General features: G+C 62.4%; 1 protein-coding gene across 1 annotated transcript; it reads right to left on the bottom strand.

The window, feature by feature from the left end:
- Window positions 1-1356: 1356 nt before the first annotated feature.
- GREP1 (glycine rich extracellular protein 1) lies at window positions 1357-13624 on the bottom strand. The gene is made up of 36 exons (XM_055562721.1): window positions 13561-13624; window positions 13330-13362; window positions 12798-12827; window positions 12654-12683; window positions 11642-11674; window positions 11488-11547; window positions 11012-11065; window positions 10710-10757; window positions 10228-10260; window positions 10085-10144; window positions 9617-9682; window positions 9103-9132; window positions 8988-9020; window positions 8845-8874; window positions 8681-8716; window positions 7768-7911; window positions 7643-7678; window positions 7425-7454; window positions 7004-7039; window positions 6507-6539; window positions 6374-6409; window positions 6013-6042; window positions 5890-5922; window positions 4806-4859; window positions 4640-4672; window positions 4525-4563; window positions 4402-4434; window positions 4261-4296; window positions 3855-4064; window positions 3229-3270; window positions 3098-3130; window positions 2618-2680; window positions 2507-2536; window positions 2123-2236; window positions 1760-1813; window positions 1357-1530 (listed from the first exon to the last, which is right to left on the bottom strand). Exons 1-36 carry the CDS (start codon window positions 13622-13624, stop codon window positions 1523-1525), a joined length of 1767 nt encoding a protein of 588 aa, XP_055418696.1. The 3' UTR covers window positions 1357-1522.
- Between the last annotated feature and the right edge of the window lie 1333 nt (window positions 13625-14957).

Raw genomic sequence — 14957 nt, 5'->3', positions numbered from 1 at the left:
TATTATCTGTTATCTTAAATCACACCATAGAAAAACAATCTGAGTTCCTCCCTGGGTGGCAAATCCCATCAACTCTATTCAGCTCAAATTTTTCAGTTAAGGTAAAACTTCACCAGATTTCAAGAGGTGTAGACTGGGGGAGGCATAGCTCAGAACAGAGACTCAAGGACACTGGTTCTGGGACCACCCAAGCCCCAGGTCAAAGTTCAGAAGAGCAGATTAATCCCCAATTGTGCAACCTCCATTCTGGACCCAGCCTAGGAGAATAAATTTGCTTCCACATTTCTGGGTGATTAAATTTATACTTGTGGGATGAGAAAAGGAAGCATTCAAGTAGCACTGATTACTGATACTGGATTAGTAACTAGCTTTTTAAAATGTTTGAAGTGTTCAGTAATCTGAGATATTAAATGTCTGACTGATTTCCAAGAACCCCTTAAGTGCTTAGGAAGAAAGTTACTGGTTGGATTTGTACACACACACACCCCAACCCTGTTAAGAGATCAAGTAGATAATGTGCATAATTATTTGAAGTGTCTAAGGGAATTGAGTATCAGGCTTGTAAAGCATGCTAAATATTTAGGGAGAAGCTGATCTGACAAATTTATAATCTAACTGAGTATTAATCTAAGAATGTGAAAGTGAGTTTTACATCCGAATTATAAAATGAATCAATACAATGATATCTGGAAGCAAGTATAAAGGCTTAAGGAAAATTAAATTTTTAGTGGATCATTTTAGTAAGTTAATTATCAATTAAAACACAAGTAATGTACTGGAGTGGATTGCCATTTCCTTCTCCAGGGGATCTTCCCGATCCAGGGATTGAACCCCGGTCTCCCGCATTGTAAACAGACGCTTAACCAGCTGAGCCACCAGGGAAGTCCTAATGTATAGTGTGGGCTTCCCAGGTGGCTCAGTGGGTAAAGAATCCACCTGCAATGCAGGAGATGCAGGTTTGATCCTGGGTTGGGAAGATCCCCTGGAGGAGGGCATGGCAACCCACTCCAGTATTCTTGCCTGGAGAATCCCATGGACAGAGGAGCCTGGCCGGCTACAGTCCATAGGGTCGCAAAGAGTCAGACACGACTGACTCAACTGAGCATGAACACAATGTGTAATACACAAGTCCCCTAACCTGGACATGGCTCCACCTCTACACTGTGACCACATGTTGTCCCTGAGAGCAGGCCTGAGTTTGTTCTGTGCTCATGCGGCTCCTATCTGGAGCACAGCCCCCGGCACACAGCTGTGTTGATGTTTGTTGAAGGAATGAATAAGGTGCTGGGTGGAGACTGCAGGCCCAGGCGGTCCCCCAGCCCAGCTGGTCATCCCCCCACACAGCACACAGAGGCCAACAGGGAAGCACACTGCCTTTATTGAGACTTCCAGCCTGCAGGAAACCCCAGGCCAGAGGCCAAGCCAGAGGGTCTGGCCGGCCTTGCCTGAGGACCAGGCTTGCATGCAGAGGCGCTCAGGACGGGCCGTGGGTGTGCTCGGGTGCTCAGCATTTCCCAAGAAGTCAGCGGCCTAGGCACAGACAGAGCAGGACCCAGCTGAGCTCTGGCCCCTGCTCACCTCCTGGGGGACACGGGCCCTCTATCTGATCTCTGGGGCCAGCCACCCACCAGGCACCCACAGGTGGCCTGAGAGCCACTATCTGTTCCTCCCACAGGTCGGGGTTGCCCCCAGTGCAGCCCGGAGGGGTGATGATGCTGGCATGGGTTGGCTGGGGGCGGGGCCCTGAGTTCCCTCTCACCTCCAAAGCCATTTCCCAGGGGGCCATTGCTGCCTCTTTTCACCTCAGGGCCTCCTAAGGCACAGAGACAAGCCAGGGCACCCAGGTCAGCAGAGGACTTCGGAGTCCTTCTGCTCACTCCCAGCTTTACCCAAGGCCCTGGGAGACCCCTACTCACCCAAGGGCCCAGGGCCCAGCTCTGGCCTCAGTTGCCCATAGGGCCCTGGGGGAGAGATGGAGGTGAGGATACTGAGTCCCTCATGCCCACCTCTACGCCCTCTGCCGGGAGTGCCCACCTCCCTCTCTGCAGGGCAGTCAGGTGGGCCCAGAGCCCAGTTCCCTGCAGCCACTCCCGCAACAGCACTCTTCCGCACACCCCATTACCTGGTTGGCTCCCGACTTCTGGGTATGTGCCTCCGATCCCATATCTAGGCTTCAAGGCAGCCCCCCAGGCCCGGAGGGAGGGCCAGGGAAAGCCCCTCAGGCCCGCAGCCTGACCTGAAGGAGGAGAGCTGCTTGGGACCCCTGCCCACTGGAGCTGGGTGTCCAGGATGCGCCGGTCCTTCCCGGTTCTCAAAGCCCCCTGCCCGCCTGGCCTGGTCCCCACCGCCCTTGCTAGGGCCCCCTCTGCCCTCTCAGTGTGTCTTACCATTTCCTCCAGGGCCTGGAGTGGCCACTTTGGGGAGCACAGGGGCAGCTTCCTCACACCTGTGAGAGAACCAGCCCTTTCCCCACCCTCTTGCACTCAGTCTCCTAGGCCCAACTCACCGTTCAGAAAGCCATCGGCCCCCGGGAACCCTGGAGGACGAAAGACAAGGTCATAAACACGAGCACCCCTGAGCCCAAAGCCCCCCACCTCACCCCCAGCCCCCCAGGCACCTGGCTGTGGGCGGACCTCAGGGAAGAACCCGGCTTCCAGACCACCGTTGCCGTAGCCCAAACCTGCAGGAAAGCGGTGGGAGGGGGGCGGGTTGGAGAGGGGCAGGGGCCGCAGGGGGTGGGGGCAGGGTGACCTGCTCATGGAGAGACAGGGAGGGGCAGGCAGACAGACAGACTGACTCAGAGGCAATTTAGAAAGGGCCTCCCACAATCCTGCCCCTGCAGGCAGCTAAGGGAGACAGCCCAGCTTCAGGAAGCCATGGCTCCCCCAACCCTGGGCACCTCCCTCCCCACCTGTTCAGTTGGTCAGTCTACTCTGACCTGAGACAGGACCCACCGCACAGGCTCTGGCCATCCATGTGGCCCAGCGCTTAGTACACGAGAGCCCAGCAAGTACGGACAGAGACAGACGCACAGACAAGCCATACTCGCCGTGAGGGGGCGCGACTCATGCCCAACATGGGGGCGCAGGGGGCTCACCGACTTTCTGGGGCCTGAGACCACCACCAAAGCCTGGGGGAGAGGAGGCTGGGTCAGAGATAACCTGGGCTGGCGAAGGCAGGGGATGGGAAAGCGGGGAGGGAAGGGGAAGCTCAGAAGGGCCTCCTCACCCAGTCCTGCTCCTGGTCCGTAGCCATTCGGGGGCTGGTACCCTGTGAGGGGAAATGGAGGTGAGTGGGGAGGACCCCGACTTGCCCTCACTCCTTGGGGCCCATGTGTGGACCTTGGGGACTCTGAGGCAGAAGGGACTCTCCTCATCCCCAGGGAATGGAAATCAGAAGACATGAAGTAAGAAAGCAGCATGAGAGACCAAGGGTAGACTCAGAGAGGGACTTCCTGGCCTTAAGACGCCTGAACACCTGAGGTGGCTAGGAAACAAGGGAGATGGAATGGCATAATCTGGCACGGAGAGGGAGCAGAGAGACACACACCTGCTTCCTGAGGTTTCGGTCCCCACTGGAGGGCTGGAGTAGGCACTAGAAGGAAGGCCAGGGGACAGGAGTGAGCCCCTGGTGAGGCGGGTGGGGAATGCCCCAGGAGGCCCCGGGGGAAGGGCTGGGGCCCGGGGGTGCTGTCATACAGGCAGTCACACGGGGGCTCAGGGCCAGGGTTCAGGCTCTTCTTCACTGACTTGCTGGAGATTGGGCCAGGGGGCTTCTGAGCAGCCCAGCCAACCCCAGCCCCTCCTGGGACCAATTACCCACCACAGCCCCTCAGGCCCCCAGTGGGCACTGACCTGGGAACTTGCCATCCTGCCCTGGGAGAGGTGGCTGGGATTTCAGGCCCCAGCCACCCCCTTTATCAGAAGGGATCCCTGGAGTGGGAGGCTTGGCAAGCACCCCACCACTGCAGGGACCTCGATGGGGAGGAAGGGAGAGGGCAGTGACCCCCAGGCCGGCGCCGCCTCCAGGCTGCCCTCCTGGCCTCCACCTGGTCAAGCCATGACCTGCGGTGGCTTTTAGGGCAGAAAAGGTGCTGCCAGGGGGACAGTAGCTGTGTCAGAAAAAGCCCAGCTCCCACGGGTCACAGTCTGCTCTGGGGACAAGAGGACTCAGCCGCCTGCTGTGGTTCCTGCTATTGCCCACTCCGCCCCAGCATCCAACAACATTCCCCCACTTCCCGCTGTTCCACCCCTGTCTCACCTGGCTGGGCCCCCAGCCCATTGCCGTTGCCATATCCTGGAGGGGAGAAATGGATGTGAAGGGCACTGGGCAGGGGTGGGGGAGGGGCGAGTTCTGAAAGGAGAGGCAGGAGGTGGTGCAGGACAGGGAGGGGAGGCTCACCTGGCTTCTGAGGTTTCAGACCCACTCCGAGGCCTGCAGGGAGACGGAGGGCACCTCAGGCCCAACCAGCCCTCCTGGCGGAAGTAGCGCTCTCCCCCCACCCCAGGCCCCCACCAGACTCACCTGGGAGGAGCTGTGGCCCGTTCCCCAGCGGCATGTATCCTGGGAGGAAGAGTGGACATGAGGGCAGGGGCCCGGGACACTTCAGAGGGGGCAGAGGAGAAGCGGATGGACTCACCTGGCTTCAGAGGGCTCACGCTCCCTCCCAGGCCTGGGGGGAGACCAGCAGAGGCTGAGTGACCGTGGACCCCACCCCGCCCCTCCTCTTCCCAAGGACCCAGCTCTTCATCCAGTGGGGCCACCTCCCCACCCCCCAGAACTCCAGGCCTGCCCCTGCCCCGCACCTGGCTGGGCCCCTTGGCCTGGGAAGGCTCCAGCTCCCAGTCCATTCCTGTAAACTGGAGAGACAGAGGCAGGGGTTATGAGGAAGAGCAAGGGCGGGAGGAGATGGTTTCTGGGGGTAGAGAGAAGGCAGGGGTCCAATCCTGACAGCAAGTCCGGACTGCACCAGGGGGCCCTGCAGTGTGAGTCGAGTCTGCCAGGGTCGACCTGGAGATGACAGCGTCACGGGCTCAGTCCCACAAGACTGCTCCCCCCACCCCACCCCACATTTCTGCCACCAGTTTCCTGTCCAAGTTGTCACCTGTGCTTCTGACCAGCTGGCTGTAGATCAGAGATTCCCATGACCCCCTCCTTAGAGAGGGGTTTGATTAATTTGTTAGAGCAGCTCACAGAACACAAGGAAACATTTTACTTATCAGATAATCGATTTACTAGAAAAGCAGGGACTAGACCCGTAGGCAGGCACTTAACTGCTCCCGTCCCCTCTGAGCACGCCACTCCCAGCGCCCCCATGGGGTCTTCTGCCCAGTGTTGTTATTTGCTCAGTCATAGCCAACTCTTTCGGAGAAGGCAATGGCACCCCACTCCAGTACTTTTGCCTGGAAAATCTCATGGACGGAGGAGCCTGGTAGGCTGCAGTCCACAGGGTCACTAAAAGTCGGATATGACTGAGCGTCTTCACTTTCACTTTTCACTTTCATGCATTGGAGAAGGAAGTGGCACCCCACTCCAGTGTTCTTGCCTGGAGAATCCCAGGGACGGGGGAGCCTGGTGGGCTGCCGTCTATGGGGTCACACAGAGTCGGACACGACTGAAGTGACTTAGCAGCAGCAGCAGCAGCAGCCAACTCTTTGCGACCCCATGGACTATAGCCGCCAGGCTCCTCTGTCCAAGGGATTTCCCAGGCAAGAATACCAGAGTGGGTTGCCATTTGCCATTTCCTTCTCCACCCAAGGCTCAAACCTATGTCTCCTGTGTCTCCTGCATTGGCAGGTGGGTTCTTTACCACTGCACCACCTGGGAAGCCCTATTTCCTCTTACAAATCACAGTATCACAGGGCAGGTAGAGAGAAAAGGAGGATTTACCTGGCTTTTGAGGCTCCATGGCCTCAGCAACTCCTAGAGAAGAAGGAGGTGGGAGCAGGTGAGGGACCATGACCTGCTCTGAGCCTCTCTCCCGCCATCTGCCCCCAGCACCCACTCTTGTACCTGGGCCATAGCCGACAGGAGCTGCAGGCCCTGTGGGGATGGGGTGGGGAGAGGCTGAGGTGCACAGGAGGACGGAAACTGGGGGCCCCTTCCTCCCAGTGTAGGGACCGGAGAACTTGGAGTCTTCTCTGCTACATGGCCACCCTCTCCAAGGAGCCCAGGAGGGGCGCCTCAGAGTAGGGTCTAGGCCCTTGCCCCCTCTTCTCTCCTTCTCGCCCAGCCTCCAGCTTCTCCCAATCCCTCAGTTCTGAGCTGGGGGGCTGGTGGGGACCCTATCACCCGTCCTGACCCCCAGAGGCCTGGAGGGAGGCAGGAGAGGATGCCCAGGCACGACCTCCACCCCAGAGCCCGCGAGTCTCACCTGGCTGGATGCCCAGTCCGTTACCGTTCCCAAATCCTGGTGGGGCGGGGGGAGATGGAGGTGGGCATGTGAAAGGAGGCAGGGAAGCTCAGGGTTTTGGGGAGATGGGGAGAGGCGGCTAAGGCGGGCTCACCTGGCTTCTGGGGCTTCACGCCAGCCACCAGGCCTGGTGAGAGACACACAGTAAGTGCGGGCCCCAGGGCCCCCGGGGCCCCCTCTGCCTTCCTGGGCAGGGCCCCCCTACCTGCTCCATAGCCGTTTTCAGCCGCAGGGCCTGTGCAGGGTCGGGGGCGGTGATAAGACTAGTCGTGAGGCTGAGGGATGAGGCCAGCATGGGGGCCCCTTGGTATTGCCCCCTCCTCTCCCCAGGGTCCTTGGAGCCCCCAGACACCCTCCATTTGTGAACAGGGGGAGAAGGCCAGAGGGACCCAGGAGGGCCAGGATGGCCTGCTCGCCTCTGACACCTGGGGTTTCCCACGCCCTCTAGGCCTGGGCAGGCAGGGGGGCTGACGTGGACTCCTCTAGGCCTCCCTGGACCCCTAGGCCCCAAGATTCAGTTTCCTGCAGCCCCCACCTCTCACGTCCCTTCTCACCCCCACCCCCTGAGGCCCCGGACCCAGCTACCCTCACCTGGCCTGGCTCCCAGTCCGTTTCCATTACCATATCCTGGGGAGGAAAGTGGGGCAGGCGGGCAGTGTTTGAAGGTGAACCCCTTCAAAGCAGGAGAGAGACGAGGCAGGGGGCTCCAGGGGGTCTCCCCCTTACCCAGCTTCTGAAGCCAGCCTCGTCTGCCCTCTACTCAGAGCCCGCCCTCCAGACCCCTGCCCCAGGAAGGCCCACGCTCAACCCATGCCCAGATCCTAGAGCGAGGAGGCAGGGGGTGGGGGCACTCTGATTCCGGGGGTCCATGGAGAAAGACTAGGCCAGGGTAGGACTCCCCTGGCTTCTGGGGTTTCATGCTCCCCACGAAGCCTGAAGAAGACATGGGAACGGGGGAGAAGCCTGCCCAAAACCCCCCATCCTGGGCACCCGAGGGCCCCTCTGCTCCTACCTGCTCCGTATCCCTGCGGTGTTGCTGGGCCTGTGGGGAGAGGAAGGGTGAGCTGGGCGGATTTGGGGTCTGGCTGAGGCAGAAGCCAAGCCAGAAGGCTGGAATCCTGGGGGTTTCCTCCCAGCACCCCTCAATCGTTCCCCAGCCCTCATGAGGCCTGGAAAGGAGGCGGGAAAGGACACAGGCATGTGGAAGCCTCCAGACCCCACCACTCTCACCTGGCTGAGCTCCCAGTCCGTTTCCATTCCCAAATCCTGGGGGGACAGATGGAGGTGAAGGTGAGGGGGGAAGGGGCCGCAAACTCCAGGTAGGGGACAGAGACACAGGTGGGGCTGAGGCTCACCTGGCTTCTGAGTTTGCGCACCCCCTCCAAAGCCTGGAGAAAAATGGGGAGCAGGTGACAGACCACCCCAGAGCTCCAGCACCCTGACACTGGCTTCTCCCAACCCTCTGGTACCTGCTCCGTAGCCATTCTGAGCCAGGGGGCCTGTGGGGGAGGGAGGGGTGAGAAAGGAGTTTGGGGCCCTGGCTAAGATGGGGGGCAAGTGTCAGTCGCTCAGTCATGTTGAATTCTTTAGACCCCGTGGACTTGTAGCCCACCAGGCTCCTCTGTCCATGGGGTTCTCCAGGCGAGAGTCCTGGAGTGGGTTGCCGTTTCCTTCTCCATGGGATCTTCCCAACCCAGGGATTGAACACAGGTCTCATGCATTGCAGAGGTGGATTCTTTATCATCTGAGCCACCAGGCAAGCCCCAGTGGCCCCCCCCAGAGCCCAGGCAAAACCAGGGTCCCACAGGCTCTCCCCAAGCCCCTCTCAATCCCTCATCAATCCTGCCCCTCAAAGGCCTGGGGGAGGGGATGGGAGAGGAGGCCCAGATGCGGACCCCCCATCCCACCCCAGCTGGGCGGGTCCTCGTCCTGGTGTCCAGCCTCCCTGTGGAGCCTGAAAGCCATCCTGCCTGCCTGGGGTCCCCCCTGGTGTCACCCCCACACCCACCAACCAGGCAGGAAGGGGGACCTTGACATCCCCTCATCAACTACATACTCTGCTCTCAGCATGGGCTCTTGTCACCATGGCCCGTGGCCACTTCCAGAGCCTGTTCCCTCTCTGGTCCTCTCTCTGGGATGCCCTAGCTCCAGATTTCTCAGTGGGGCACAGTCTGCCTCTGGCCCCTCCTCCCCAGAATGTGCCCCCCCACCACCTGGCTGCCGAATGAGTATTTGCTGTGGGACTCCAGACGGGACAGCGGGTCTCACCTGGCTTCTGAGGTTTCAGCCCTCCTGCTCCAAGGCCTGGGGACAAGGAGAATGTCCAGTGAGTCCACCCAGATCCCGTTTTCCCTCAGAGCCAGGGGCAGACCCCTCCCCTTCATCCACCACCCCCGGGGTGAGCCCTGAGGCCCTAGAGCTCTGGGCCTCACCTGGCTGGGCTCCGTTCCCGGTCCTGAATCCTGGGGAGACAGCGAGAGGCCTGAGACTGAAGCAGGGCTTGAAAGGAGCACAGACACAGAGAGGATGGACAGACAGACCGACCGAGAGCCTGACAGGACAGAGCGGGACTCACCTGGCTTCTGGGGTTTCCCGACCCCTCCAAAGCCTGAGGAGAGACCGGCAGGTCAAGGACCCTGGAGTGCCCCCTCCGGGCCTCCCCCCTCAACTTCCCCTGGTCCCCTCTCTACCTGGTCCAAAGCCATTTGGAGCTGCGAGACCTGGGTGGGCGGGGGGACATAGGAAATCCAGACAATGCTGACGTGGGGGTGAGCCCCAGCCTGGACCCCTGCCCTCCCCCCAATTCTTCTATCCAGCCTGGGTAGGTTCACAAGAGGGGTGGGGAGGTCCCCGTGGGGACCTGTGCCAGGAAAAGGGCTGGGGAGACAGCGGCAGCTGAGACAGGAACCGCAGATCCAGCCTTCCTCCTCCTTCTGGCCCCGAAGACTCCTGGGGTCTTATCCACACTGACCCCACTCTGACTGCTGCACCGCACCCCCCCAACCCCCTGCAATGCCAGCAGCCTCCTCCCCAAGTTCTCCTACTCCAGGTAGACCAGCTCTTTCACTCCCAGCGTAAAACCACAAAGTTGAGTCCCACAGCTAGGTTCAGGTCCCCCCTGGCCTCCAGCCCTGGGCTCTGCCCTCCGGCTTTCCGCCCTTGGTGGGTTCTCCCCCAAGTCCTGACCTCAGTCCGCACGGGTACCCAGGGGTCCCGGCTTGGGCACTCGGCCCAGCAGGCCTGCAGCCCCAAGGCTGACTGGCGTGGGGTCTGCAGTGCACAGTCAAGGCCGGGCTCAGACGGGCACTCGGGAAAGATGGTAGAAGGAGTAAACGCCTAAGGGGCCCCTGTTAGGAGTCCAGAGTAGGACACGGCGGTGACCCCTCCCTCCTCCAGCAGCCTGGGCCCTAGCCTCCCTCCCTGGCTGGGCCCCCAGGCCATGCCAATACCCTCTGTGAGCCATGGATGGGGCACTAGGGAGGACTTGGGGTGGGGACAAGGGCAGGGAGGGGCAGGGGCGAGTGTCTGTCTCACCTGGTTTCTGAGGTGTCACGCCCCCTCCCAAGCCTCGTGTATGTGGACCCCTCCCAGCCCCTACTCCCCCATAAACCAGTTTTCTGCCCTCCTCAGCCCCTGCCCCGCTCCTCCCCAGCACCCCAGTTTGGCCCTCACCTGGCTGGGCTCCAGCTCCGGGGAAGGCCCCAGCCCCCAGCCCATTCCCAGCGCTGAGTCCTGGGGAGACGGAGCAGGAGGGAGTAAGGGGGGAGGATCAACGAGGGGAGAGGGCACGGAGCTAGGGACAGGGTGGGGCTCACCTGGCTTCTGAGGTTTCACGCCCCCTCCAATTCCTGAGAAAGAGACCCAGACGCGGTGAGGCTCTGGTGAACCCCGAGCCCAAACCTGCTTGCCAGCTCCCCCCCCATCATCCCCAACCCTGTCCCTAAGCTGTGGGGCCTGTGGGGAGAGGGAGATGGGGTCTGGGCTGCCGGGGGTGGGCTCACACCTCCGGGGGTGTCCTCACCCGATGAGCGGGGCACCGCCCCCACAGTTCTCAGAGAGTTATGCCCAGAGAGGGGCCAGGGAGCCTGGACCCTTCCCCGGACCCCAGCCCCAGCCAGAGGAGTGGCAGCAGTGGCTGGATGAAGGGAGCGCAGGCCTCTCCCTGACCTCACCCCAACCCCGGGGAGAGACAGAGAGGCCGACGCTGACCCAGCCAGCCCCACCCCTAAGAGCGGGGCCGAGTCCCTGGGCACCCCCTTGCCTGCCCCTCCCTGCAGCCCTGCCCCCCCACGCTCACCTGCTCCCGGAAAAGGCCCAGCGCCGATACCATTTCGAGCCCCGAATCCTGCGGACAGGAGGTGAGGCCATGAGTCACGGCTGGGCAGGTCGGGGCGCAAAGACTGGCCGGGATGGGTTGGGGGAGCGCCGGGATGGGGGCGGGGCTCACCGGGCCGCGGAGGCTCCATGCCCCGCACCCCAAGGCTGCGTCTCCGTCCCCCTGCACTACACCACTTTCTCCCCGACGGGTTCCTCGATTCCAGCTCTGCGCGCTCCCTCCCCCATCCCTGGACCCCAGCGTGGTGCCCCAGGAGCCCTTACCTGGCTGGGCTCCCAGCCCCAGGAAGGCACCAGCTCCCAGCGCGTTTCCGTACCCTGGAGACAAAGAGGAAGGGTGGAGGAGGCAGGGGCCGGGGCGGGGTGGGAAGACGGGGAGGCGATCTGAAGGCCATCACACGGTCAGGGAGCAGGGCTCACCTGGCTGCCGGAGTTTCGCGCCCCCTCCAAAGCCTGGGGAGCGAGGCAGTGGTTGAGGAGACCCAGGGACCCAGCCTCTTCCTGGGACTCCATGAAGGAGAGGTAAGGGGGGGCATTTGGGGTCTCAGCTGAAGGGGGAGCGATTCTGTGTTCTCTGTTCCCCAAACTAGACCACAGGATCCTTTATGGACCTTGCCTCTGCCTCCAGTGAGTCCACCAGCTCTGCCCTGGGGGAGCCGGGGAGAAGCCCTCCAGAGGGTGAACTGATGCACCCTTCACACCCCTCTCTGCTACCCACACCCGTCCTTCCCCCACCTCACCTGGCTGGGCAGCAGCACCCGGGAGGGTCCCGACTCCCAGCCCGTTCCCGTTCCTAAACCCTGGAGAGACACCTGGGGAGACAGGGCAGGCGGGGTCAGGGAGAGTGAGGGAAAGGGGCACAGAGCCGGGAGGGACAGGTAGGGTGAGGCTCACCCAGCTTCTGGGGCTTCACGCCCCCTTCAACACCTGAGAAGGAGACGGGGGTCAAGGGACGGTCTCGGGACACCCCGTGTCTGGGCTGCCCCGAGATTCCTGGCCCCACCTCTACCTGCTCCGTAGCCATTCTGAGCTGGAGGGCCTGTGGGGAGAGTAAACCATGAACTGGGTAGGTTTGGGGAGAGAAAGCCACGAACCAGGTAGGTTTAGGGTGGGGGGTGCAGCACCTTGGACCCCACCAGAAACAGCAAACCTGACAGACAGCTTCCTATCTGGCCCCCACCCCCAGAATCATCCATCCTGCCCTCCCTTCTGAGGCCTGGGAGCCCAGTCCCCGTCCCCGCCCTCCACTCACTTGGCTGGGCTCCCAGCCCCTGCCCATTCCCGAACCCTGGGGGAAGAGAGTGAGGTGAGGGATGTGAGAGAGAGGTGTGAGAGAGGGGAGACAGAGAGAGAGCTGGGGCCAGGCCGGGCCCACCCAGCTTCTGTGGTGTAACACCCGTTTGGAAGCCAAGGGGAGACCGGGTGAGAGACCCCGGGCGCCCCCCACCCCTCAGCCATTCTGAGCCTGATGACTCAGCTCCACTCGTCCCTTCCAAGGAAGGGGGAAGGCGTGAGGGTGTGGGTAGGGGGGCTCCCGGGAGCCCAGGCCCCTTCCTCCCTTCCTCTGCTCAGAGCTACCCCAGGGGGCCTCGCTCTGAGCCCGGGGTACACGCCCTGGAGCTGGCTTCGGCGGCAACCAGGGAACAAGCAGGGAGAGGAAAGAGTTGTACCCCCAGGCGGGTACTGGGTGACATGACACCAGAATGGCCTTGGTGGATTCCTGATGGACTCCTGGGGGCGGGGGGGGGGGGGCGGCAGGAGGTGGTGAGAAGGAGGAAAGGACAAGGAAGACACTGCAGGAAGGGGGACAGGTGGGTTTCTGGGAGGGGGCAGCAGCACGGAGGTCCCTGAGTGTTTCTGAGATGGCTGCCTCCCCCAGACCCAAATCCCGTTTCCCATGCCTCACCTGCTCCTAGACCACTGGGGGGGCCATAGCCTATGGGGGAAACGGGAAGGTGAGCGGGGGTGGGGCAGGAGGGGCCAGGAGCTAGGGTGCCCATTGCGAGGACACAGAGGGACCCCCCCCCGCCCGCCCCTCCACGAGCTGTACCTGATCGATAGCCATTGGAGCCTCCTAAGCCTGTGGGGTCGGGAAGAGGGGGGGCTTAGCAGGCAGCAAGGAGCTGAGTATGCATGCTCCCTGCAAAGCGAGAGGGTGCGGCCCCCCCACCCCCCCACCCCCGGGCCTCAGGCTCCCCGGGAATCACCGCAGGGTGAGCAGACTGGCCGCAGGGGGAGCGGAAGGGTCCCTGGCGAGGAGGGAGGGGTCTGGGCCAGCCGCCTGGGGGCGGATCCCCAGGCAAGGTCCTTTCCCTTTCCTGTTGCAACCTGCCCCCCGCCCCCACCAGGCCCTTCCTCCTCTGGCTTCTTTTCCTCACACCAAGTTAAGGTTCTGCCCCCTCTCAATCCCCCTCCAAGGGTGTGGGGTGTCTGTGTTCCTCATACTTGAGCTGACATGAACAAGGCCACACGCCTCGTGTTCTCCGGGGCCCCCAGATCTGGATCCCAGAGAGCCCCCAGACCCCTGCGAGGGAAAGACCAGACCCTCTTCCTTGAGCCCAGCGTCTGGAGGGTCCACTTACCTTGCCCCAGGCCCGGAGACAATGGAGGGAGCCCTAGGGGAGCAAGCCGGGTGCCAACTCAGGGCAGTGACCCCGGGGACAGAGAAGGGGCAGGTCCCAGGCATCTGTCCCCCAGCCTCCCCAAACCCTGCCCCCGCCCAGACTCCACAGGCCCTCCCCTCCCTCTCTGGGGCCCAGTGCTCCCCCGACACCCCCAGACCAGCCGGCAGCCCCACCGCTGGTGCTCACCGCCTTGCAGGCTTTCAGAGGTCAGGCCGAGCAGGAGAAGGGCTGTGGGGAAGGCCCAAGCACTCATGTTGCCGGCAGAGTGGGAGGACACCACCCTGTGGGCCTTTAAACACCCTTGCTGGGTGGGGGCCGGGGTCTCCCCTGGGCTGGCAGACCCCAGGGGGCCAGCCCCTACCTCCTGCTGCTGCAGGAGATCTGCCCCAGCCTCCTCCCTGCCCCACTCCTCATCCATCACGGGTGCTGACAGCTGGGACAGGCTCCCACCTAGCCCCCCGAGGCTCCTCCACCCCTGTCAGGGGCTGGAGCCCTGGCGTCAGGCCTGGAGGCTCAGCTGCTCCCCCGCCAGTTGGCGAGGGGCAGGTGGGCACCCCAGGCCCAGCCCAAACACAGCTGGGGGTGAGAGGGGAGCCAAGCCCAGAAACGTGGGTGTGGCTGGCAGGGGACCCTCTGAATGAGTTAGTGTGTTACAGGAAGAAGGCAGTGTTACAGGGGCAAGTGGCCCAGGAACAGGGTAGCACATCAGGATCTCGTCACTATCGCACAAGCGGACGTTTGCGTGACGAGTCCACTCCTTCTAATCCTGGAGGCGGCAGCGACCACACCAGGAGACCCTGGCCCTCTGCCCCCAGCTGAGCCCAGGTTGGCACGTGTGGGCCTGAGCCTCCCTTCCACGAGGGACGGTGACACACAGGGATGGCTGACACGCGCTCAGCCCAGTTTATGCTGTTTCTCAAAGGCTCAGCGGGGGCCCATCCGCTGCACGAGGCTCCACCCGCCGCCCCCGCCCCACACCCTCCAGCTTCACCTCCCTCTCCTTCTCTGCTCCATCAACACAACTCTAACTTTAGGGACAGAATGGGGGCCGGGAGGGGAGCTGCTTAAGCTGCAGTGGGGGGCAGGGGTGCAAGCAGGTTGTCTCGCGGTGGATGAGCCTAGAGCTGGGGCCCGGGGAGGGGGCTTGGTGGAGAGCTGAGTCCTGGAGGCCAGGATTGGCAGGCCTGAGACATGCCAGGCATGGGGGATTTAGACTCCAGCCCCTCCTCCTCCTGTGGGCCCCCACTGGGCTGGAGGGGGACAGTGGTGACTCAGGGTCCCTGGACCTTAGTCCTGAAGCCTCCACTCTCTGTCTGCTGGCCTGCCCCCTGCCCAGCCAGCCACCCCTGGCATCTCGAGCTGAGGAGTCCAGAGTCCAGCCAGCTACACTAGGCAGCCTGGGAGGGTGAGGCGTGGAGCAGGGCTACAGTGAGGAGTGGGCAACGGTGGGGGGGCTTCTCCCAGGTCCTCCTCACTGGTGGTGCTCCCAGCACAGCCCCCTCTGCCTCCCCCACACACCCTGTACCCTTGCTGCTCACTCTGCCCACACAGGAGGGCCGGCACCCCTGGGGGCACACGCACATGAG

Source organism: Bubalus kerabau, chromosome 23 (assembly GCF_029407905.1).
Source record: "Bubalus kerabau isolate K-KA32 ecotype Philippines breed swamp buffalo chromosome 23, PCC_UOA_SB_1v2, whole genome shotgun sequence".
Taxonomy (NCBI): domain Eukaryota; kingdom Metazoa; phylum Chordata; class Mammalia; order Artiodactyla; family Bovidae; genus Bubalus; species Bubalus kerabau.
This window is presented reverse-complemented; position numbering and strand designations above follow the sequence as displayed.

Bases quoted from the DNA above. Each gene is read 5' to 3' on its own strand.
- GREP1 (XM_055562721.1), bottom strand. From the start codon at position 13,624: ATGAGTGCTTGGGCCTTCCCCACAGCCCTTCTCCTGCTCGGCCTGACC. The intron at 6,540-7,003 runs GTGAGGGTAGCT...GTCTCTCACCAG, and splicing joins CGGACTGGGAGCCAGGCCAG to GCCTGGTGGCTGGCGTGAAG. The intron at 3,131-3,228 runs GTGAGGAGGCCC...CCTCTCCCCCAG, and splicing joins CGGACCAGGAGCAGGACTGG to GCTTTGGTGGTGGTCTCAGG.